Consider the following 25,795-nt stretch of genomic DNA (forward strand, 5'->3'; position numbering starts at 1 on the left):
GGCCTCTATCAGTAGCCCTTCCTTTCTGCCCCAGGAAGCAGATTCCTTGCAAATCCATACACAGAAAGGGTCATGGCCCTCCTCTCCTAGCAAAGAGACTACAGATGATGCTGGAAGGCGCTTCTCACAAAATCAGAAAGACCTCTTGCCAATAGGCAAGAGATGAGGAGGAGTAATGCTTTTGATCTGGCTTGATCATTCTCTCTCTGCCACATTACCTACAACATCTCACTAACTCTAGGAGTAAGAGCAGAGAGGAGAAGGTGTGGCCAGGGAACGAAATATGCACAGGAATATGTTCCTGCCTAATTATCATGTGATATTCTTCTGGCTCATTGACCCCCGGATGTAAGGCCTCCGAGAATTCTAATGGATCTCATCAGCCAAAGACTGCAGTTCACATCAAGTGGCAGTGTGCAGTGAAATTGTTCCCAAAAGCCTACCAGGAGAATCCTTCCTTCCTACATCTAGAACCACTGCCAACCATTAGCAGTGACAGGACAAAGAGGGGGTAGGGAAGAAGGTCTGCAGAGTTGTTCCCCAAAAGCACCTGAAATGACAGTGCCACAAGAAAAAGTCCCACTCCAATTGCACACCACAGCTCCAGTGACTACATTCTCACCACTGAGGGATGACGTCTAACAACAGGAAAAGCAAGATTTCCTTTGGACATAGGCTGTTTCAGTGCATGCCCAGCATCTATACCTAACCACAATCCCATACAGCGGCAAAATGGAGGTGATTATGGACTTCCATTTTTCCAAAATCAGTGGAATATTCAAGAGTACAGAATGCAGAAGTACCTGGAGGTGGTAGGGTGGTGGTGTATGGTGGTTTTGGCACAGATGTGCTTGAAGTAGTTGAGATGGGTGTTGTTGATGAGCCAGGAACAGTTGTTGTCCGTGGGGTGCTGCTGCTAGTGGTGCTGATGGGGGGCACCGTGGTGCTGGCAGTGCTGATGGAAGTCTCCCCCGGTCTTGCAGTGGGAGTGGTTGTTGATTGTGTTGAAGGGGATGCCGTGCTCGGTGTCGATGAACCTGGGCCTGTTCAAAACAGCAGGCACAGAGAAAACAAAGACACAAGATGCATGAGTGGGACTCCACACGCACTGAACAGAAATAGCATATGAGGCAGTTGCCACAGATGGAAAGAAATCAGCCCACTCTTGGCACATGAAAGGCCTCTATCAGTAGCCCTTTCTTTCTGGCCCCAGAAAGAAGACTCCTTGAAAATCTGCACACAGACAAGGTCATGACCCTCCTTTCCTGGCAAAGAGGCTAGGAATGGTGCTGGAAGGTGCTTCTCACAAAATCAGAAAGATCTACCAATAGGTAGGAGATGGAGTGGAGTAATGCTTTTGATCTGGCTGGGGTTTTCTATCTCTTCATCATTACCTAAACACCTCATTAAATCCTGGAGTAAGAGCTGAGAGTGGAAGTTGTGGCCAGGGAAAGAAATATGCATGGTGATATATTCATGCCTGATTGTCATGGGATTTCCCTGTAGAGTAATGTCACTCGGATGAAGGACCAGAGTACTAGTGGATCATATCAGCTAAAGACCACAGTTCAAATCAAGTGGCAGTCTGCAGAGTGAAACTATTCCCAGGGCAAAGAATGAGGAGAAAGGAAGAAAATCTACACAGCAGTGCCCAAACAGTGTTGAAATTAGACTGCCACAAAACCAAGCTCTGCTCCAATTGCACACCACGGGTACAATGACTATATTCCTGACAGAGGAAGGACAGGGTCCAACAGCAGCAAAAGCAAGACTTCCCACCACTTCAGCATCTGTCTAAACTGGGCACCAGGATGAAATATCTCCTTGGAGCCCTGTACAATCAGGGAAGCCAAGATCTTCTATCCAGGACCCCTGAATCTTTGTACCTTCTGAAGCAGCCAGCCCAAGAGCCAACTTTGGACACAGGCTGTTTCAGCAGATGCCCAGTAATTACACCCATCCCTGATCCCATAGACATGCACAAATGCAGGTGCTCTTAGGCCTTCATTACTCCCATAGCAATACAAAAAATGACAACAGAGCCACAGAATCATTTGTTGCTTCTGCAGTTGGAGGCGGAGGGGTTTTGGTGGGAATTATTGGTATTGGGAACATACCTTCAGGAGTTGGAGAGGATGTCGGTAATCCAGGAACACTTGTGGTTGTCCCTGGAGTGCTGCTGCTGGTGGTGCTGATGGGGGGCACCGTGGTGCTGGCAGTGCTGGTGGAAGTCTCCCCTGGTCTTGCAGTGGGAGTGGTTGTTGATTTTGTTGAAGGGGATGCCGTGCTCGGTGTCGATGAACCTGGGCCTGTTCGAAACAGCAGGCACAGAGAAAACAAAGGCACAAGATGCATGAGTGGGACTCCATATGCTCTGAACAGAAATTGCATGTTAGGCAGCTGCCACAGATGGAAAGAGGTCAGCCCACTCTTGGCACATGAAAGGTCTCTATCAGTAGCCCTTCCTTTCTGGCCCCAGAAAGAAGACTCCTTGAAAATCTGTGCACAGACAGGGTCATGGCCCTCCTCTCCTAGCAAAGAGACTAGGGAGGGTGCTGGAAGGTGATTCTCACAAAATCAGAAAGACCAGCCAATATTCAAGAGCAGTACTTTGGATCTTGATAGGGCTTTCTGTATCTGCCTCATTGCATAAACATCTCGCTAAGTCATGGAGTAAGCACTGAGGAAAAGGTGTGGTCAGCAAAGGAAGTATGCACAGGGATATGTTCCTGTCTGATTTTCATGGGATTTCCCTGTAGTCTGATGTCAGCCTGATGAAGGGCTTCCCAGAGCACTACTGGATGTTGGCAGCGAAAGACCAGAGTTCATGTCAAGCAGCAGTCTGCAGGGTGAAACTATTCCCAAAAGCCTGCCAGGAGAATCCTTCCTTTCTACATCTACAACCACTGCCAACCATTACTAGGGACAGGGAATGCATGAAGAGAAAGGCAAGAAGTTCTGCACAGCTCTGGGAAAACACCAAAAATGCCGGTGCCAAAAAATGAAGCACCGCTCCAATTGCACACCATGGGTCCACTGACTTAATTTTCTCCCCAGAACCTCTGAATCCATGTTCCAAATGAAATAGCCTGCTGAAAGGCCAGCTTAAGGCACCACTTATTTCACCAGATGCCCAACAGTTACACCCATCCCTGATCCCACGAAGATGCACAAATGGAGATGCATACACACCTCCATTTCTCTCACAACAAGGAAACACACAAGAGCCCAGATCAGAGAAGTACCTGGAGGTGGTACGGTGGTGGTGTATGTTGGTGTGGGCGTGGATGCGCTTGAAGTAGTAGAGATGGGTGTTGTTGATGAGCCAGGAACAGTTGTGGTTGTCCCTGGAGTGCTGCTGCTGGTGGTGCTGATGGGGGGCACCGTGGTGCTGGCAGTGCTGGTGGAAGTCTCCCCTGGTCCTGCAGTGGGAGTGGCTGTTGATTTTGTTGAAGGGGATGCCGTGCTCGGTGTCGATGAACCTGGGCCTGTTCGAAACAGCAGGCACAGAGAAAACAAAGACACAAGAAGCAAGAGTGGGACTCCACACGCACTGAACAGAAATAGCATTTGAGACAGCTGCCACAGATGGAAAGAAATCAGCCCACTCTTGGCACATGAAAGGTCTCTATCAGTAGCCCTTCCTTTCTGCCCCAGGAAGAAGACTCCTTAAAAATCTGCACACAGACAGGGTCATGACCCTCCTCTCCTAGCAAGGAGGCTAGGAATGGTCCTGGAAGGTGATTCTCAGAAATCAGAAAAACCATCTGATATTCAAGAGATTGGGTAGAGCAGTGCTTTTGATCTTGATGGGGCTTTCTGTATCTGCCTCATTGCATAAACATCTCGCTAAGTCATGGAGTAAACACTGAGGAGAAGGTGTGGTCAGCAAAGGAAGTATGCACAGGGATATGTTCCTGTCTGATTTTCATGGGATTTCCCTGTAATCTGATGTCAGCCTGATGAAGGGTTTCCCAGAGCTCTGCTGGATGTCATCAGCCAAAGACCACAGTTCATGTCAAGCGGCAGACTGTAGGGTGAAACTATTCCCAAAAGCCTGCCAGGAGAATCCTTCCTTTCTACATCTACAACCACTGCCAACCATTACTAGGGACAGGGAATGCATGAAGAGAAATGGTGGAAAATCTGCACAACTCTGTAAAAACAATGAAAATGCCAGTGCCAAAAAATGAAGCACCGCTCCTATTGCACACCATGAGTCCACTGACTTAATTTTCTCCCCAGAACCTCTGAATCCATGTTCCAAATGAAACAGCCAGCTGAAAGGCCAGCTTAAGGCACCACTTATTTCACCAGATGCCCAACAGTTACACCCATCCCTGATCCCACGAAGATGCACAAATGGAGATGCATACACACCTCCATTTCTCTCACAACAAGGAAACACACAAGAGCCCAGATCAGAGAAGTACCTGGAGGTGGTACGGTGGTGGTGAATGTTGGTGTGGGCGTGGATGTGCTTGAAGTAGTTAGGGTGGGTGTTGGTGATCCAGTAACAGTTGAGAATGTCCCCGGGGTGCTGCTGCTGGTGGTGCTGATGGGGGGCACCGTGGTGCTGGCAGTGCTGGTGGAAGTCTCTCCTGGTCTTGCAGTGGGAGTGGCTGTTGATTTTGTTGAAGGGGATGCCGTGCTCGGTGTCGATGAACCTGGGCCTGTTCAAAACAGCAGGCACAGAGAAAACAGACAAAGGCACAAGATGCATGAGTGGGACTCCATATGCTCTGAACAGAAATTGCATGTTAGGCAGTTGCCAGAGATGGAAAGAGGTCAGCCCACTCTTGGCACATGAAAGGCCTCTATCAGTAGCCCTTCCTTTCTGGCCCCAGAAAGAAGACTCCTTGAAAATCTGTGCACAGACAGGGTCATGGCCCTCACCTCCTAGCAGAGAGACCAGGGATGGTGCTGGAAGGCGCTTCTCACAAAATCAGAAAGACCTCTTGCCAATAGGCAAGAGATGAGGAGGAGTAATGCTTTCAGTCTGGCTTGGGCATTCTATGTCTGCCTCATTACCTACAACATCTCACTAACTCATGAATTGAGAGCTAAGAGGGGAAGCTGTGAACAGGGAAGGAACTGTGCACAGGAACGAAATGACGATTGTCTTGACAGGATAAGAGGACACAGTCTCACACTGAGCCAGGGAACGCTTAGGTTGAACATTAGTAGCTATTACTTCACAGAATGGGTGATTAGACATTGCAAGGGTGGCCCTGGGGAGGTGGTGGAGTCACCGTCCCTGGAAGCATAATGGAAAGACTGGATGTGGCACTTAGTGCCATGGCCAAATTGACATAGTGGTGTTGGGTCATAGGTTGGACTCAGTGATTTCAGAGATCTTTTCCAACCTAGCTGATTCTGTGAATATGTTCCTGCCTGATTGCCATGGGATTTCCCTGTTGTTTAATGTCAGCCTGATGAAGGGCTTCCCAGAATTCTAGTGGATCTCTTCCGCCAAAGCATCAACCAAAAACCACAGTTCACAGCAAGTGGCAGTTTGCAGAGTGAAACAGTTCCTAAAAGCCTGCTAGGGGAATCCTTCCTTCCTATATCTATAACCACGGCCAGTCACTAGCACTGACACTGCAGAGCAGGAGAAAGGGAAGAAAGTCTGCGCAGCTCTGCACAAACAGCACGTGAAATGCCAGTGCCACAAAACGCAGCCATGCTCCAGTTGCACACCGTGGGTCCACTGATGTGTTCTCGCCAGCTGAACAACGATGCCCAACAGCAGCAACAGCAAGATTTCCCATCAGCTCAGCATTTCTCTAAGCTGAGCATCAGGATGAAACCCCTCCTCAGAGTCCTGTACAATCAGGGAAGCCAAGACCTTCTCCCCAGGACCCCTGAGTCCTCAACACTTCTGAAGCAGCCAACCCAAGGGCCAGCTTTGGGCACAGGCTACTTCAAGGGGATGCACAGCAATTAATCCCATCTCCAATTCCACCTAGAGGCAAAAGTGGAGGTGCCCAGGGACCTTCATTTCTCCCATGGCATGGAAACACATGAGAGCCCCGATCAGAGAAGTACCTGGAGGTGGTAGGGTGGTGGTGAACGTTGGTGTGGGCGTGGATGTGCTTGAAGTAGTAGAGATGGGTGGTGTCCCCGGGGTGCTGCTGCTGGTGGTGCTGCTGGGGGGCACCGTGGTGCTGCTGATCGGGCTGGGAGTCTCTGTTGGCACTGATGTTGAAGCAGTTGTTGATATTGTTGAAGAGATTACGCTGCTCGTTGTGGATGTTGTCGTGCTTGGGGTATGAGGTGGAAGACACTCTGGTCTGTCGGGGGTGCAGCACACACTAATCTCGTAATTCAGGCAGACTGGCTGAGGTATTATACCTCCTATGTGCTGATCTCTATTGTTACAGATGAGTCCTGTGTTAACACTGCATTCCACGATCTGCCCTAAATCTGCAATGGGAATGTTAGGGAATTTCTCTGCTCTGCATGAAATATTCTCAACTTTTGCACAGACCCAGGAGGGGTTGACCTTGTGAATATTCTCCAGCGTTTCGTAGTCACCACCATTTCTGTCAGAACTATCCGGGTAACTCACATCAAACCAGTCCGTCCAGATGCACTCACAGCCTGGGAGGTGACAACAAGATGAACAATTAGAAACAGACAGAACAGAGACAACAAGCTGGGAGCACCTGCTCACCCATGGGTGGGGCTCTGGGCATCCACTGCACACAGCAGCACCCCTCAGACACTGCCACAGCAGTCAGCCAGTCCTGACCACAACAAAGCTCACTTGTGTGGGGAGGCCTACCCTTATGTGCCCTACAAACCACTCTGGGCCCAAATCAGGACACAGGCACTGCCGAGCTATGGGTCTGCCCCTCGCAGCTCGGTCAACATTGTTTCGTTTGGCCTCTCATGTGCAGGAACCACTCACGTAAGAGCCACTCATGAGGCAGAGCAGGACTAAGCAGGGACTAACACCACTCTCTCAGCTTCTTGTACCACGTGCACCACCTCCCTGTCTCAGGGAGAAAACAGCCACTGCAATGGGTGCGAGCACAGGGAAAGGAGACGCAGGACAGATGCTGCTGCTAAAACATCAGCTGCTTCCCAGCAGTGCACAGACAGCCAGAGACAAGCACTAACGGTACCACTGGGAGAACCCAGCGGCACAGAGCTTGTGTACATAGAAAGGGGCTACCTCCATACTGATATCGTTTCCCCAGACCCTGAAGGAGAAAGCCTTCAAAGCTTCCTAAACCCAGAACTGCAGGTTAGTGGGACCAACGGCCACAGACAACACGGGCAAAAAACTGGAAGAAAGTCTGCACGGCCTGTGCCCAAAGAGAGACGGAATGACAGGGCCACACAGCCAAGCCCTGTTCCAATTACACACCATGGGTACAATGACTGTATTCTTGACAGAGGAAGGACAGGGTCCAACAGCAGCAAAAGCAAGACTTCCCACCACTTCAGCATCTGTCTAAACTGGGCACCAGGATGAAATATCTCCTTGGAGCCCTGTACAATCAGGGAAGCTAAGATCTTCTATCCAGGACCCCTGAATCTTTGTACCTTCTGAAGCAGCCAGCCCAAGAGCCAACTTTGGGCACAGGCTGTTTCAGCAGATGCCCAGCAGTTACTTCCATCCCTGATCCCATAGACATGCCCAAATGCAGGTGCTCTTAGGCTTTCATTACTCCCATAGCAATACAAAAAATGACAACAGAGCCACAGAATCATTTGTTGCTTCTGCAGTTGGAGGCGGAGGGGTTTTGGTGGGAATTATTGGTATTGGGAACATACCTTCAGGAGTTGGAGAGGATGTTGGTAATCCAGGAACAGTTGTGGTTGTCCCTGGAGTGCTGCTGCTGGTGGTGCTGATGGGGGGCACCGTGGTGCTGGCACTGCTGGTGGAAGTCTCCCCTGGTCCTGCAGTGGGAGTGGTTGTTGATTTTGTTGAAGGGGATGCCGTGCTCGGTGTCGATGAACCTGGGCCTGTTCGAAACAGCAGGCACAGAGAAAACAGACAAAGGCACAAATGCATGAGTGGGACTCCATATGCTCTGAACAGAAATTGCATGTTAGGCAGCTGCCACAGATGGAAAGAGGTCAGCCCACTCTTGGCACATGAAAGGTCTCTATCAGTAGCCCTTCCTTTCTGGCCCCAGAAAGAAGACTCCTTGAAAATCTGTGCACAGACAGGGTCATGGCCCTCCTCTCCTAGCAAAGAGACTAGGGATGGTCCTGAAGGTGATTCTCACAAAATCAGAAAGACCAGCCAATATTCAAGAGATTGGGCAGAGCAGTGCTTTGCATCTTGATGGGGCTTTCTGTATCTGCCTCATCGCATAAACATCTCACTAAGCCATGGAGTAAACACTGAGGAAAAGGTGTGGTCAGCAAAGGAAGTATGCACAGGGATATGTTCCTGTCTGATTTTCATGCAATTTCCCTGTAATCTGATGTCAGCCTGATGAAGGGTTTCCCAGAGCTCTGCTGGATGTCATCAGCCAAAGACCACAGTTCACGTCAAGCAGCAGTCTGCAGGGTGAAACTGTTCCCAAACGCCTGCCAGGAGAATCCTTCCTTTCTACATTGACAACCACTGCCAACCATTACTAGGGACAGGGAATGCATGAAGAGGAAGGCAAGAAATTCTGCACAGCTCTGGGAAAACACCAAAAATACCAGTGCCAAAAAATGAAGCACCGCTCCTATTGCACACCATGGGTCCACTGACTTAATTTTCTCCCCAGAACCTCTGAATCCATGTTCCAAATGAAATAGCCAGCTGAAAGGCCAGCTTAAGGCACCAGTTATTTCACCAGATGCCCAACAGTTACACCCATCCCTGATCCCCCGGAGACGCACAAATGGAGATGGATACACACCTCCATTTCTCTCACAACAAGGAAACACACAAGAGCCCAGATCAGAGAAGTACCTGGAGGTGGTACGGTGGTGGTGTATGTTGGTGTTGGCACAGATGTGCTTGAAGTAGTTGAGATGGGTGTTGTTGATGAGCCAGGAACAGTTGTTGTCCGTGGGGTGCTGCTGCTGGTGGTGCTGATGGGGGGCACCGTGGTGCTGGCAGTGCTGATGGAAGTCTCCCCGGGTCTTGCAGTGGGAGTGGTTGTTGATTTTGTTGAAGGGGATGCCGTGCTCGGTGTCGATGAACCTGGGCCTGTTCGAAACAGCAGGCACAGAGAAAACAGACAAAGGCACAAGATGCATGAGTGGGACTCCACACGCACTGAAAAGAAATAGCATATGAGGCAGCTGCCACAGATGGAAAGAGGTCAGCCCACTCTTGGCACGTGAAAGGCCTCTATCAGTAGCCCTTCCTTTCTGCCCCAGGAAGCAGATTCCTTGCAAATCCATACACAGAAAGGGTCATGACCCTCCTCTCCTAGCAAAGAGACTACAGATGATGCTGGAAGGCGCTTCTCACAAAATCAGAAAGACCTCTTGCCAATAGGCAAGAGATGAGGAGGAGTAATGCTTTTGATCTGGCTTGATCATTCTCTCTCTGCCACATTACCTACAACATCTCACTAACTCTAGGAGTAAGAGCAGAGAGGAGAAGGTGTGGCCAGGGAACGAAATATGCACAGGAGTATGTTCCTGCCTAATTATCATGTGATATTCTTCTGGCTCATTGACCCCCGGATGTAAGGCCTCCGAGAATTCTAATGGATCTCATCAGCCAAAGACTGCAGTTCACATCAAGTGGCAGTGTGCAGTGAAATTGTTCCCAAAAGCCTGCCAGGAGAATCCTTCCTTCCTACATCTAGAACCACTGCCAACCATTAGCAGTGACAGGACAAAGAGGGGGTAGGGAAGAAGGTCTGCAGAGTTGTTCTCCAAAAGCACCTGAAATGACAGTGCCACAAGAAAAAGTCCCACTCCAATTGCACACCACAGCTCCAGTGACTACATTCTCACCACTGAGGGATGACGTCTAACAACGGGAAAAGCAAGATTTCCTTTAGACATAGGCTGTTTCAGTGCATGCCCAGCATCTATACCTATCCACAATCCCATACAGCGGCAAAATGGAGGTGATTATGGACTTCCAGTTTTCCAAAATCAGTGGAATATTCAAGAGCACAGAATGCAGAAGTACCTGGAGTTGGTAGGGTGGTGGTGTATGGTGGTTTTGGCACAGATGTGCTTGAAGTAGTTGAGATGGGTGTTGTTGATGAGCCAGGAACAGTTGTTGTCCGTGGGGTGCTGCTGCTGGTGGTGCTGATGGGGGGCACCGTGGTGCTGGCAGTGCTGATGGAAGTCTCCCCTGGTCTTGCAGTGGGAGTGGTTGTTGATTTTGTTGAAGGGGATGCCATGCTCGGTGTCGATGAACCTGGGCCTGTTCGAAACAGCAGGCACAGAGAAAACAGACAAAGGTCAAGATGCATGAGTGGGACTCCACACGCACTGAACAGAAATAGCATATGAGGCAGCTGCCACAGATGGAAAGAAATCAGCCCACTCTTGGCACATGAAAGGCCTCTATCAGTAGCCCTTCCTTTCTGGCCCCAGAAAGAAGACTCCTTGAAAATCTGCACACAGACAAGGTCATGACCCTCCTTTCCTGGCAAAGAGGCTAGGAATGGTGCTGGAAGGTGCTGCTCACAAAATCAGAAAGATCTACCAATAGGTAGGAGATGGAGTGGAGTAATGCTTTTGATCTGGCTAGGGTTTTCTATCTCTTCATCATTACCTAAACACCTCATTAAATCCTGGAGTAAGAGCTGAGAGTGGAAGCTGTGGCCAGGGAAAGAAATATGCATGGTGATATGTTCATGCCTGATTGTCATGGGATTTCCCTGTAGAGTGATGGCACTCTGATGAAGGACCAGAGTACTAGTGGATCATATCAGCTAAAGACCACAGTTCACATCAAGTGGCAGTCTGCAGAGTGAAACTATTCCCAGGGCAAAGAATGAGGAGAAAGGAAGAAAATCTACACAGCAGTGCCCAAACAGTGTTGAAATTAGACTGCCACAAAACCAAGCTCTGCTCCAATTGCACACCACGGGTACAATGACTATATTCCTGACAGAGGAAGGACAGGGTCCAACAGCAGCAAAAGCAAGACTTCCCACCACTTCAGCATCTGTCTAAGCTGGGCACCAGGATGAAATATCTCCTTGGAGCCCTGTACAATCAGGGAAGCCAAGATCTTCTATCCAGGACCCCTGAATCTTTGTACCTTCTGAAGCAGCCAGCCCAAGAGCCAACTTTGGACACAGGCTGTTTCAGCAGATGCCCAGTAATTACACCCATCCCTGATCCCACAGACATGCACAAATGCAGGTGCTCTTAGGCCTTCATTACTCCCATAGCAATACAAAAAAATGACAACAGAGCCACAGAATCATTTGTTGCTTCTGCAGTTGGAGGCGGAGGGGTTTTGGTGAGAATTATTGGTATTGGGAACATACCTTCAGGAGTTGGAGAGGATGTTGGTAATCCAGGAACAGTTGTGGTTGTCCCTGGAGTGCTGCTGCTGGTGGTGCTGATGGGGGGCACCGTGGTGCTGGCAGTGCTGGTGGAAGTCTCCCCTGGTCTTGCAGTGGGAGTGGTTGTTGATTTTGTTGAAGGGGATGCCGTGCTCGGTGTCGATGAACCTGGGCCTGTTCGACCCAGCAGGCACAGAGAAAACAGACAAAGGCACAAATGCATGAGTGGGACTCCATATGCTCTGAACAGAAATTGCATGTTAGGCAGCTGCCACAGATGGAAAGAGGTCAGCCCACTCTTGGCACATGAAAGGCCTCTATCAGTAGCCCTTCCTTTCTGGCCCCAGAAAGAAGACTCCTTGAAAATCTGCACACAGACAAGGTCATGGCCCTCCTTTCCTGGCAAAGAGACGAGGGACGGTGCTGGAAGGCGCCTCTCACAAAATCAGAAAGACCAGCCAATATTCAAGAGCAGTACTTTGGATCTTGATAGGGCTTTCTGTGTCTGTCTCATTGCATAAACATCTCGCTAAGTCATGGAGTAAGCACTGAGGAGAAGGTGTGGTCAGCAAAGGAAGTATGCACAGGGATATGTTCCTGTCTGATTTTCATGGGATTTCCCTGTAGTCTGATGTCAGCCTGATGAAGGGCTTCCCAGAGCACTACTGGATGTCGGCAGCGAAAGACCAGAGTTCATGTCAAGCAGCAGTCTGCAGGGTGAAACTGTTCCCAAAAGCCTGCCAGGAGAATCCTTCCTTTCTACATCGACAACCACTGCCAACCATTACTAAGGACAGGGAATGCATGATGAGGAAGGCAAGAAATTCTGCACAGCTCTGGGAAAACACCAAAAATGCCGGTGCTAAAAAATGAAGCACCGCTCCTATTGCACACCATGGGTCCACTGACTTAATTTTCTCCCCAGAACCTCTGAATCCATGTTCCAAATGAAATAGCCAGCTGAAAGGCCAGCTTAAGGCACCACTTATTTCACCAGATGCCCAACAGTTACACCCATCCCTGATCTCACGAAGACGCACAAATGGAGATGCATACACACCTCCATTTCTCTCACAACAAGGAAACACACAAGAGCCCAGATCAGAGAAGTACCTGGAGGTGGTACAGTGGTGGTGTATGTTGGTGTGGGCGTGGATGTGCTTGAAGTAGTTGGGGTGGGTGTTGGTGATCCAGTAACAGTTGAGAATGTCCCCGGGGTGCTGCTGCTGGTGGTGCTGATGGGGGGCACCGTGGTGCTGGCAGTGCTGGTGGAAGTCTCCCCTGGTCTTGCAGTGGGAGTGGCTGTTGATTTTGTTGAAGGGGATGCCGTGCTCGGTGTCGATGAACCTGGGCCTGTTCGAAACAGCAGGCACAGAGAAAACAGACAAAGGCACAAGAAGCATGAGTGGGACTCCACACGCACTGAACAGAAATAGCATTTGAGACAGCTGCCACAGATGGAAAGAGGTCAGCCCACTCTTGGCACATGAAAGGTCTCTATCAGTAGCCCTTCCTTTCTGCCCCAGGAAGAAGACTCCTTAAAAATCTGCACACAGACAGGGTCATGACCCTCCTCTCCTAGCAAGGAGGCTAGGAATGGTCCTGGAAGGTGATTCTCAGAAATCAGAAAAACCATCTGATATTCAAGAGATTGGGCAGAGCAGTGCTTTTGATCTTGATGTGGCTTTCTGTATCTGCCTCACTGCATAAACATCTCGCTAAGTCACGGAGTAAGCACTGAGGAGAAGGTGTGGTCAGCAAAGGAAGTATGCACAGGGATATGTTCCTGTCTGATTTTCATGGGATTTCCCTGTAATCTGATGTCAGCCTGATGAAGGGCTTCCCAGAGCTCTGCTGGATGTCATCAGCCAAAGACCACAGTTCACGTCAAGCGGCAGTCTGCAGGGTGAAACTGTTCCCAAAAGCCTGCCAGGAGAATCCTTCCTTTCTACATCTTCAACCACTGCCAACCATTACTGGGGACAGGGAATGCATGAAGAGAAATGGAGGAAAATCTGCACAACTCTGTAAAAACAATGAAAATGCCAGTGCCAAAAAATGAAGCACCGCTCCTATTGCACACCATGGGTCCACTGACTTAATTTTCTCCCCAGAACCTCTGAATCCATGTTCCAAATGAAATAGCCAGCTGAAAGGCCAGCTTAAGGCACCAGTTATTTCACCAGATGCCCAACAGTTACACCCATCCCTGATCCCACGAAGATGCACAAATGGAGATGCATACACACCTCCATTTCTCTCACAACAAGGAAACATACAAGAGCCCCGATCAGAGAAGTACCTGGAGGTGGTACGGTGGTGGTGAATGTTGGTGTGGGCGTGGATGTGCTTGAAGTAGTTAGGGTGGGTGTTGGTGATCCAGGAAAACTTGAGAATGTCCCTGGGGTACTGCTGCTGGTGGTGCTGATGGGGGGCACCGTGGTGCTGGCAGTGCTGATGGAAGTCTCTCCTGGTCTTGCAGTGGGAGTGGTTGTTGATTTTGTTGAAGGGGATGCCGTGCTCGGTGTCGATGAACCTGGGCCTGTTCGAAACAGCAGGCACAGAGAAAACAGACAAAGGCACAAGATGCATGAGTGGGACTCCATATGCTCTGAACAGAAATTGCATGTTAGGCAGTTGCCAGAGATGGAAAGAGGTCAGCCCACTCTTGGCACATGAAAGGCCTCTATCAGTAGCCCTTCCTTTCTGGCCCCAGAAAGAAGACTCCTTGAAAATCTGTGCACAGACAGGGTCGTGGCCCTCACCTCCTAGCAGAGAGACCAGGGACGGTGCTGGAAGGCGCTTCTCACAAAATCAGAAAGACCTCTTGCCAATAGGCAAGAGATGAGGAGGAGTAATGCTTTCAGTCTGGCTTGGGCATTCTATGTCTGCCTCATTACCTACAACATCTCACTAACTCATGAATTGAGAGCTAAGAGGGGAAGCTGTGAACAGGGAAGGAACTGTGCACAGGAACGAAATGACGATTGTCTTGACAGGATAAGAGGACACAGTCTCACACTGAGCCAGGGAACGCTTAGGTTGAACATTAGTAGCTATTACTTCACAGAATGGGTGATTAGACATTGCAAGGGTAGCCCTGGGGAGGTGGTGGAGTCACCGTCCCTGGAAGCATAATGGAAAGACTGGATGTGGCACTTAGTGCCATGGCCAAATTGACACAGTGGTGTTGGGTCATAGGTTGGACTCAGTGATTTCAGAGATCTTTTCCAACCTAGCTGATTCTGTGAATATGTTCCTGCCTGATTGCCATGGGATTTCCCTGTTGTTTAATGTCAGCCTGATGAAGGGCTTCCCAGAATTCTAGTGGATCTCTTCCGCCAAAGCATCAACCAAAAACCACAGTTCACAGCAAGTGGCAGTTTGCAGAGTGAAACAGTTCCTAAAAGCCTGCCAGGGGAATCCTTCCTTCCTATATCTATAACCACGGCCAGTCACTAGCACTGACACTGCAGAGCAGGAGGAGAAAGGGAAGAAAGTCTGCGCAGCTCTGCACAAACAGCACGTGAAATGCCAGTGCCACAAAACGCAGCCATGCTCCAGTTGCACACCGTGGGTCCACTGATGTGTTCTCGCCAGCTGAACAACGATGTCCAACAGCAGCAACAGCAAGATTTCCCATCAGCTCAGCATTTCTCTAAGCTGAGCATCAGGATGAAACCCCTCCTCAGAGCCCTGTACAATCAGGGAAGCCAAGACCTTCTCCCCAGGACCCCTGAGTCCTCAACACTTCTGAAGCAGCCAACCCAAGGGCCAGCTTTGGGCACAGGCTACTTCAAGGGGATGCACAGCAATTAATCCCATCTCCAATCCCACCCAGAGGCAAAAGTGGAGGTGCCCAGGGACCTTCATTTCTCCCATGGCATGGAAACACATGAGAGCCCCGATCAGAGAAGTACCTGGAGGTGGTAGGGTGGTGGTGAACGTTGGTGTGGGCGTGGATGTGCTTGAAGTAGTAGAGATGGGTGGTGTCCCCGGGGTGCTGCTGCTGGTGGTGCTGCTGGGGGGCACCGTGGTGCTGCTGATCGGGCTGGGAGTCTCTGTTGGCACTGATGTTGAAGCAGTTGTTGATATTGTTGAAGAGATTACGCTGCTCGTTGTGGATGTTGTCGTGCTTGGGGTATGAGGTGGAAGACACTCTGGTCTGTCGGGGGTGCAGCACACACTAATCTCGTAATTCAGGCAGACTGGCTGAGGTATTATACCTCCTATGTGCTGATCTCTATTGTTACAGATGAGCCCTGTGTTAACACTGCATTCCACGATCTGCCCTAAATCTGCAATGGGAATGTTAGGGAATTTCTCTGCTCTGCATGAAATATTCTCAACTTTTGCACAGACCCAGGAGGGGTTGACCTTGTGAATATTCTCCAGCGTTTCGTAGTCACCACCATTTCTGTCAGAACTATCCGGGTAACTCACATCAAACCAGTCCGTCCAGATGCACTCACAGCCTGGGAGGTGACAACAAGATGAACAATTAGAAACAGACAGAACAGAGACAACAAGCTGGGAGCACCTGCTCACCCATGGGTGGGGCTCTGGGCATCCACTGCACACAGCAGCACCCCTCAGACACTGCCACAGCAGTCAGCCAGTCCTGACCACAACAAAGCTCACTTGTGTGGGGAGGCCTACCCTTATGTGCCCTACAAACCACTCTGGGCCCAAATCAGGACACAGGCACTGCCGAGCTATGGGTCTGCCCCTCGCAGCTCGGTCAACATTGTTTCGTTTGGCCTCTCATGTGCAGGAACCACTCACGTAAGAGCCACTCATGAGGCAGAGCAGGACTAAGCAGGGACTAACACCACTCTCTCAGCTTCTTGTACCACGTGCACCACCTCCCTGTCTCAGGGAGAAAACAGCCACTGCAATGGGTGCGAGCACAGGGAAAGGAGACGCAGGACAGATGCTGCTGCTAAAACATCAGCTGCTTCCCAGCAGTGCACAGACAGCCAGAGACAAGCACTAACGGTACCACTGGGAGAACCCAGCGGCACAGAGCTTGTGTACATAGAAAGGGGCTACCTCCATACTGATATCGTTTCCCCAGACCCTGAAGGAGAAAGCCTTCAAAGCTTCCTAAACCCAGAACTGCAGGTTAGTGGGACCAACGGCCACAGACAACACGGGCAAAAAACTGGAAGAAAGTCTGCACGGCCTGTGCCCAAAGAGAGACGGAATGACAGGGCCACACAGCCAAGCCCTGTTCCAATTACACACCATGGGTACAATGACTGTATTCTTGACAGAGGAAGGACAGGGTCCAACAGCAGCAAAAGCAAGACTTCCCACCACTTCAGCATCTGTCTAAGCTGGGCACCAGGATGAAATATCTCCTTGGAGCCCTTAAAATCAGGGAAGCTAAGACCTTCTATCCAGGGTCTATTCAGGGTCTATCCAGGACCCCTGAATTCTTGTACCTTCTGAAGCAGTCAGCCTAAGAGTCAATTTTGGAGACAGGCTGTTTCAGCAGATGTCCAGCAGTTACACCCATCCCTGATCCCATAGACATGCACAAATGCAGGTGCTCTTAGGCCTTCATTACTCCCATAGCAATACAAAAAATGACAACAGAGCCACAGAATCATTTGTTGCTTCTGCAGTTGGAGGCGGAGGGGTTTTGGTGGGAATTATTGGTATTGGGAACATACCTTCAGGAGTTGGAGAGGATGTTGGTAATCCAGGAACAGTTGTGGTTGTCCCTGGAGTGCTGCTGCTGGTGGTGCTGATGGGGGGCACCGTGGTGCTGGCAGTGCTGGTGGAAGTCTCTCCTGGTCCTGCAGTGGGAGTGGTTGTTGATTTTGTTGAAGGGGATGCCGTGCTCGGTGTCGATGAACCTGGGCCTGTTCGAAACAGCAGGCACAGAGAAAACAGACAAAGGCACAAATGCATGAGTGGGACTCCATATGCTCTGAACAGAAATTGCATGTTAGGCAGCTGCCACAGATGGAAAGAGGTCAGCCCACACTTGGCACATGAAAGGCCTCTATCAGTAGCCCTTCCTTTCTGGCCCCAGGAAGCAGATTCCTTGCAAATCCATACACAGACAGGGTCATGGCCCTCCTCTCCTAGCAAAGAGACTAGGGACGGTGTGGGTAGAGGCTTCTCACAAAATCAGAAAGACCAGCCAATATTCAAGAGATTGGGCAGAGCAGTGCTTTGCATCTTGATGGGGCTTTCTGTATCTGCCTCATTGCATAAACATCTCACTAAGTCATGGAGTAAGCACTGAGGAAAAGGTGTGGTCAGCAAAGGAAGTATGCACAGGGATATGTTCCTGTCTGATTTTCATGGGACTTCCCTGTAGTCTGATGTCAGCCTGATGAAGGGTTTCCCAGAGCACTACTGGATGTCATCAGCCAAAGACCACAGTTCACGTCAAGCGGCAGTCTGCAGAGTGAAACTGTTCCCAAACGCCTGCCAGGAGAATCCTTCCTTTCTACATCTTCAACCACTGCCAACCATTACTAGGGACAGGGAATGCATGAAGAGGAAGGCAACAAATTCTGCACAATTCTGGGAAAACACCAAAAATGCCGGTGCCAAAAAATGAAGCACCGCTCCAATTGCACACCATGAGTCCACTGACTTAATTTTCTCCCCAGAACCTCTGAATCCATGTTCCAAATGAAATAGCCAGCTGAAAGGCCAGCTTAAGGCACCAGTTATTTCACCAGATGCCCAACAGTTACACCCATCCCTGATCCCCCGGAGACGCACAAATGGAGATGCATACACACCTCCATTTCTCTCACAACAAGGAAACACACAAGAGCCCAGATCAGAGAAGTACCTGGAGGTGGTACGGTGGTGGTGTATGTTGGTGTTGGCACAGATGTGCTTGAAGTAGTTGAGATGGGTGTTGTTGATGAGCCAGGAACAGTTGTTGTCCGTGGGGTGCTGCTGCTAGTGGTGCTGATGGGGGGCACCGTGGTGCTGGCAGTGCTGGTGGAAGTCTCCCCTGGTCTTGCAGTGGGAGTGGTTGTTGATTTTGTTGAAGGGGATGCCGTGCTCGGTGTCGATGAACCTGGGCCTGTTCGAAACAGCAGGCACAGAGAAAACAGACAAAGGCATAAGAAGCATGAGTGGGACTCCACACGCACTGAAAAGAAATAGCATATGAGGCAGCTGCCACAGATGGAAAGAGGTCAGCCCACTCTTGGCACGTGAAAGGCCTCTATCAGTAGCCCTTCCTTTCTGCCCCAGGAAGCAGATTCCTTGCAAATCCATACACAGAAAGGGTCATGGCCCTCCTCTCCTAGCAAAGAGACTACAGATGATGCTGGAAGGCGCTTCTCACAAAATCGGAAAGACCTCTTGCCAATAGGCAAGAGATGAGGAGGAGTAATGCTTTTGATCTGGCTTGATCATTCTCTCTCTGCCACATTACCTACAACATCTCACTAACTCTAGGAGTAAGAGCAGAGAGGAGAAGGTGTGGCCAGGGAACGAAATATGCACAGGAGTATGTTCCTGCCTAATTATCATGTGATATTCTTCTGGCTCATTGACCCCCGGATGTAAGGCCTCCGAGAATTCTAATGGATCTCATCAGCCAAAGACTGCAGTTCACATCAAGTGGCAGTGTGCAGTGAAATTGTTCCCAAAAGCCTACCAGGAGAATCCTTCCTTCCTACATCTAGAACCACTGCCAACCATTAGCAGTGACAGGACAAAGAGGGGGTAGGGAAGAAGGTCTGCAGAGTTGTTCCCCAAAAGCACCTGAAATGACAGTGCCACAAGAAAAAGTCCCACTCCAATTGCACACCACAGCTCCAGTGACTACATACTCACCACTGAGGGATGACGTCTAACAACGGGAAAAGCAAGATTTCCTTTAGACATAGGCTGTTTCAGTGAATGCCCAGCATCTATACCTATCCACAATCCCATACAGCAGCAAAATGGAGGTGATTATGGACTTCCATTTTTCCAAAATCAGTGGAATATTCAAGAGCACAGAATGCAGAAGTACCTGGAGGTGGTAGGGTGGTGGTGTATGGTGGTTTTGGCACAGATGTGCTTGAAGTAGTTGAGATGGGTGTTGTTGATGAGCCAGGAACAGTTGTTGTCCGTGGGGTGCTGCTGCTGGTGGTGCTGATGGGGGGCACCGTGGTGCTGGCAGTGCTGATGGAAGTCTCCCCCGGTCTTGCAGTGGGAGTGGTTGTTGATTTTGTTGAAGGGGATGCCGTGCTCGGTGTCGATGAACCTGGGCCTGTTCGAAACAGCAGGCACAGAGAAAACAGACAAAGGCACAAGATGCATGAGTGGGACTCCACACGCACTGAACAGAAATAGCATATGAGGCAGTTGCCACAGATGGAAAGAAATCAGCCCACTCTTGGCACATGAAAGGCCTCTATCAGTAGCCCTTCCCTTCTGGCCCCAGAAAGAAGACTCCTTGAAAATCTGCACACAGACAAGGTCATGACCCTCCTTTCCTGGCAAAGAGGCTAGGAATGGTGCTGGATGGTGCTTCTCACAAAATCAGAAAGATCTACCAATAGGTAGGAGATGGAGTGGAGTAATGCTTTTGATCTGGCTAGGGTTTTCTATCTCTTCATCATTACCTAAACACCTCATTAAATCCTGGAGTAAGAGCTGAGAGTGGAAGCTGTGGCCAGGGAAAGAAATATGCATGGTGATATGTTCATGCCTGATTGTCATGGGATTTCCCTGTAGAGTGATGGCACTCTGATGAAGGACCAGAGTACTAGTGGATCATATCAGCTAAAGACCACAGTTCACATCAAGTGGCAGTCTGCAGAGTGAAACTATTCCCAGGGCAAAGAATGAGGAGAAAGGAAGAAAATCTACACAGCAGTGCCCAAACAGTGTTGAAATTAGACTGCCACAAAACCAAGCTCTGCTCCAATTGCACACCACGGGTACAATGACTATATTCCTGACAGAGGGTCCAACAGCAGCAAAAGCAAGACTTCCCAGCACTTCAGCATCTGTCTAAACTGGGCACCAGGATGAAATATCTCCTTGGAGCCCTGTACAATCAGGGAAGCCAAGATCTTCTATCCAGGACCCCTGAATCTTTGTACCTTCTGAAGCAGCCAGCCCAAGAGCCAACTTTGGGCACAGGCTGTTTCAGCAGATGCCCAGTAATTACACCCATCCCTGATCCCACAGACATGCACAAATGCAGGTGCTCTTAGGCCTTCATTACTCCCATAGCAATACAAAAAAATGACAACAGAGCCACAGAATCATTTGTTGCTTCTGCAGTTGGAGGCGGAGGGGTTTTGGTGGGAATTATTGGTATTGGGAACATACCTTCAGGAGTTGGAGAGGATGTCAGTAATCCAGGAACAGTTGTTGTTATCCCTGGAGTGCTGCTGCTGGTGGTGCTGATGGGGGGCACCGTGGTGCTGGCAGTGCTGGTGGAAGTCTCCCCTGGACCTGCAGTGGGAGTGGTTGTTGATTTTGTTGAAGGGGATGCCGTGCTCGGTGTCGATGAACCTGGGCCTGTTCGAAACAGCAGGCACAGAGAAAACAGACAAAGGCACAAGATGCATGAGTGGGACTCCATATGCTCTGAACAGAAATTGCATGTTAGGCAGCTGCCACAGATGGAAAGAGGTCAGCCCACTCTTGGCAATGAAAGGCCTCTATCAGTAGTCCTTCCTTTCTGGCCCCAGAAAGAAGACTCCTTGAAAATCTGCGCACAGACAAGGTCATGGCCCTCCTCTCCTAGCAAAGAGGCTAGGAATGGTGCTGGAAGGTGCCTCTCACAAAATCAGAAAGACCAGCCAATATTCAAGAGCAGTACTTTGGATCTTGATGGGGCTTTCTGTATCTGCCTCATTGCATAAACATCTCGCTAAGTCATGGAGTAAGCACTGAGGAGAAGGTGTGGTCAGCAAAGGAAGTATGCACAGGGATATGTTCCTGTCTGATTTTCATGGGATTTCCCTGTAGTCTGATGTCAGCCTGATGAAGGGCTTCCCAGAGCACTACTGGATGTCATCAGCCAAAGACCACAGTTCACGTCAAGCGGCAGTCTGCAGGGTGAAACTGTTCCCAAAAGCCTGCCAGGAGAATCCTTCCTTTCTACATCTACAACCACTGCCAACCATTACTAAGGACAGGGAATGCATGAAGAGGAAGGAAAGAAATTCTGCACAACTCTGGGAAAACACCAAAAATGCCAGTGCCAAAAAGTGAAGCACCGCTCCTATTGCACACCATGAGTCCACTGATTTAATTTTCTGCCCAGAAGCCCTGAATCCATGTTCCAAATGAAATAGCCAGCTGAAAGGCCAGCTTAAGGTGCCAGTTATTTCACCAGATGCCCAACAGTTACACCCATCCCTGATCCCCCGGAGACGCACAAATGGAGATGCATACACACCTCCATTTCTCTCACAACAAGGAAACACACAAGAGCCCAGATCAGAGAAGTACCTGGAGGTGGTATGGTGGTGGTGTATGTTGGTGTGGGCGTGGATGTGCTTGAAGTAGTAGAGATGGGTGTTGTTGATGAGCCAGGAACAGTTGTGGTTGTCCCTGGGGTGCTGCTGCTGGTGGTGCTGATGGGGGGCACCGTGGTGCTGGCAGTGCTGGTGGAAGTCTCCCCTGGTCCTGCAGTGGGAGTGGCTGTTGATTTTGTTGAAGGGGATGCCGTGCTCGGTGTCGATGAACCTGGGCCTGTTCGAAACAGCAGGCACAGAGAAAACAGACAAAGGCACAAGAAGCATGAGTGGGACTCCACACGCACTGAACAGAAATAGCATTTGAGACAGCTGCCACACATGGAAAGAAATCAGTCCACTCTTGGCACATGAAAGGTCTCTATCAGTAGCCCTTCCTTTCTGCCTCAGGAAGAAGACTCCTTAAAAATCTGCACACAGACAAGGTCATGACCCTCCTCTCCTAGCAAAGAGGCTAGGAATGGTCCTGGAAGGTGATTCTCACAAAATCAGAAAGACCAGCCAATATTCAAGAGATTGGGCAGAGCAGTGCTTTGCATCTTGATGGGGCTTTCTGTATCTGCCTCATTGCATAAACATCTCGCTAAGTCATGGAGTAAGCACTGAGGAGAAGGTGTGGTCAGCAAAGGAAGTATGCACAGGGATATGTTCCTGTCTGATTTTCATGGGATTTCCCTGTAATCTGATGTCAGCCTGATGAAGGGTTTCCCAGAGCTCTGCTGGATGTCATCAGCCAAAGACCACAGTTCATGTCAAGCGGCAGACTGTAGGGTGAAACTATTCCCAAAAGCCTGCCAGGAGAATCCTTCCTTTCTACATCTACAGCCACTGCCAACCATTACTAGGGACAGGGAATGCATGAAGAGAAATGGAGGAAAATCTGCACAACTCTGTAAAAACAATGAAAATGCCAGTGCCAAAAAATGAAGCACCGCTCCAATTGCACACCATGAGTCCACTGACTTAATTTTCTCCCCAGAACCTCTGAATCCATGTTCCAAATGAAATAGCCAGCTGAAAGGCCAGCTTAAGGCACCAGTTATTTCACCAGATGCCCAACAGTTACACCCATCCCTGATCCCACGAAGATGCACAAATGGAGATGCACACACACCTCCATTTCTCTCACAACAAGGAAACACACAAGAGCCCCGATCAGAGAAGTACCTGGAGGTGGTACGGTGGTGGTGAATGTTGGTGTGGGCGTGGATGTGCTTGAAGTAGTTAGGGTGGGTGTTGGTGATCCAGGAAAACTTGAGAATGTCCCTGGGGTGCTGCTGCTGGTGGTGCTGATGGGGGGCACCGTGGTGCTGGCAGTGCTGGTGGAAGTCTCTCCTGGTCTTGCAGTGGGAGTGGCTGTTGATTTTGTTGAAGGGGATGCCGTGCTCGGTGTCGATGAACCTGGGCCTGTTCGAAACAGCAGGCACAGAGAAAACAGACAAAGGCACAAGATGCATGAGTGGGACTCCATATGCTCTGAACAGAAATTACATGTTAGGCAGTTGCCACAGATGGAAAGAGGTCAACCCACTCTTGGCACATGAAAGGTCTCTATCAGTAGCCCTTCCTTTCTGGCCCCAGAAAGAAGACTCCTTGAAAATCTGTGCACAGACAGGGTCCTGGCCCTCCCCTCCTAGCAGAGAGACCAGGGACGGTGCTGGAAGGCGCTTCTCACAAAATCAGAAAGACCTCTTGCCAACAGGCAAGAGATGAGGAGGAGTAATGCTTTCAGTCTGGCTTGGGCATTCTATGTCTGCCTCATTACCTACAACATCTCACTAACTCATGAATTGAGAGCTAAGAGGGGAAGCTGTGAACAGGGAAGGAACTGTGCACAGGAACGAAATGACGATTGTCTTGACAGGATAAGAGGACACAGTCTCACACTGAGCCAGGGAACGCTTAGGTTGAACATTAGTAGCTATTACTTCACAGAATGGGTGATTAGACATTGCAAGGGTGGCCCTGGGGAGGTGGTGGAGTCACCGTCCCTGGAAGCATAATGGAAAGACTGGATGTGGCACTTAGTGCCATGGCCAAATTGACACAGTGGTGTTGGGTCATAGGTTGGACTCAGTGATTTCAGAGATCTTTTCCAACCTAGCTGATTCTGTGAATATGTTCCTGCCTGATTGCCATGGGATTTCCCTGTTGTTTAATGTCAGCCTGATGAAGGGCTTCCCAGAATTCTAGTGGATCTCTTCCGCCAAAGCATCAACCAAAAACCACAGTTCACAGCAAGTGGCAGTTTGCAGAGTGAAACAGTTCCTAAAAGCCTGCCAGGGGAATCCTTCCTTCCTATATCTATAACCACGGCCAGTCACTAGCACTGACACTGCAGAGCAGGAGGAGAAAGGGAAGAAAGTCTGCGCAGCTCTGCACAAACAGCACGTGAAATGCCAGTGCCACAAAACGCAGCCATGCTCCAGTTGCACACCGTGGGTCCACTGATGTGTTCTCGCCAGCTGAACAACGATGTCCAACAGCAGCAACAGCAAGATTTCCCATCAGCTCAGCATTTCTCTAAGCTGAGCATCAGGATGAAACCCCTCCTCAGAGCCCTGTACAATCAGGGAAGCCAAGACCTTCTCCCCAGGACCCCTGAGTCCTCAACACTTCTGAAGCAGCCAACCCAAGGGCCAGCTTTGGGCACAGGCTACTTCAAGGGGATGCACAGCAATTAATCCCATCTCCAATCCCACCCAGAGGCAAAAGTGGAGGTGCCCAGGGACCTTCATTTCTCCCATGGCATGGAAACACATGAGAGCCCCGATCAGAGAAGTACCTGGAGGTGGTAGGGTGGTGGTGAACGTTGGTGTGGGCGTGGATGTGCTTGAAGTAGTAGAGATGGGTGGTGTCCCCGGGGTGCTGCTGCTGGTGGTGCTGCTGGGGGGCACCGTGGTGCTGCTGATCGGGCTGGGAGTCTCTGTTGGCACTGATGTTGAAGCAGTTGTTGATATTGTTGAAGAGATTACGCTGCTCGTTGTGGATGTTGTCGTGCTTGGGGTATGAGGTGGAAGACACTCTGGTCTGTCGGGGGTGCAGCACACACTAATCTCGTAATTCAGGCAGACTGGCTGAGGTATTATACCTCCTATGTGCTGATCTCTATTGTTACAGATGAGCCCTGTGTTAACACTGCATTCCACGATCTGCCCTAAATCTGCAATGGGAATGTTAGGGAATTTCTCTGCTCTGCATGAAATATTCTCAACTTTTGCACAGACCCAGGAGGGGTTGACCTTGTGAATATTCTCCAGCGTTTCGTAGTCACCACCATTTCTGTCAGAACTATCCGGGTAACTCACATCAAACCAGTCCGTCCAGATGCACTCACAGCCTGGGAGGTGACAACAAGATGAACAATTAGAAACAGACAGAACAGAGACAACAAGCTGGGAGCACCTGCTCACCCATGGGTGGGGCTCTGGGCATCCACTGCACACAGCAGCACCCCTCAGACACTGCCACAGCAGTCAGCCAGTCCTGACCACAACAAAGCTCACTTGTGTGGGGAGGCCTACCCTTATGTGCCCTACAAACCACTCTGGGCCCAAATCAGGACACAGGCACTGCCGAGCTATGGGTCTGCCCCTCGCAGCTCGGTCAACATTGTTTCGTTTGGCCTCTCATGTGCAGGAACCACTCACGTAAGAGCCACTCATGAGGCAGAGCAGGACTAAGCAGGGACTAACACCACTCTCTCAGCTTCTTGTACCACGTGCACCACCTCCCTGTCTCAGGGAGAAAACAGCCACTGCAATGGGTGCGAGCACAGGGAAAGGAGACGCAGGACAGATGCTGCTGCTAAAACATCAGCTGCTTCCCAGCAGTGCACAGACAGCCAGAGACAAGCACTAACGGTACCACTGGGAGAACCCA

General features: G+C 50.0%; 1 protein-coding gene across 1 annotated transcript in view; it reads right to left on the reverse strand.

The window, feature by feature from the left end:
* Positions 1-25,795, reverse strand: part of MUC2 (mucin 2, oligomeric mucus/gel-forming) — a 76,124-nt gene that overhangs the window by 22,306 nt on the left and 28,023 nt on the right. The window contains exons 33-51 of the mRNA XM_064659778.1: positions 24,699-25,253; positions 23,081-23,320; positions 21,888-22,130; positions 20,757-20,948; positions 19,447-19,761; positions 18,265-18,504; positions 17,123-17,314; positions 15,365-15,919; positions 13,747-13,986; positions 12,558-12,797; positions 11,427-11,618; positions 10,109-10,348; positions 8,927-9,166; positions 7,786-7,977; positions 6,049-6,603; positions 4,434-4,673; positions 3,246-3,488; positions 2,010-2,309; positions 804-1,043 (exon numbers count right to left, since the gene is read on the reverse strand). Coding sequence (XP_064515848.1) covers positions 804-1,043; positions 2,010-2,309; positions 3,246-3,488; positions 4,434-4,673; positions 6,049-6,603; positions 7,786-7,977; positions 8,927-9,166; positions 10,109-10,348; positions 11,427-11,618; positions 12,558-12,797; positions 13,747-13,986; positions 15,365-15,919; positions 17,123-17,314; positions 18,265-18,504; positions 19,447-19,761; positions 20,757-20,948; positions 21,888-22,130; positions 23,081-23,320; positions 24,699-25,253 — 5,454 coding nt within the window. The remainder of the gene's footprint in view (positions 1-803; positions 1,044-2,009; positions 2,310-3,245; positions 3,489-4,433; positions 4,674-6,048; positions 6,604-7,785; positions 7,978-8,926; positions 9,167-10,108; positions 10,349-11,426; positions 11,619-12,557; positions 12,798-13,746; positions 13,987-15,364; positions 15,920-17,122; positions 17,315-18,264; positions 18,505-19,446; positions 19,762-20,756; positions 20,949-21,887; positions 22,131-23,080; positions 23,321-24,698; positions 25,254-25,795) is intronic.

Source organism: Pseudopipra pipra, chromosome 6 (genome assembly GCF_036250125.1).
Source record: "Pseudopipra pipra isolate bDixPip1 chromosome 6, bDixPip1.hap1, whole genome shotgun sequence".
In the NCBI taxonomy this organism is placed as follows: domain Eukaryota; kingdom Metazoa; phylum Chordata; class Aves; order Passeriformes; family Pipridae; genus Pseudopipra; species Pseudopipra pipra.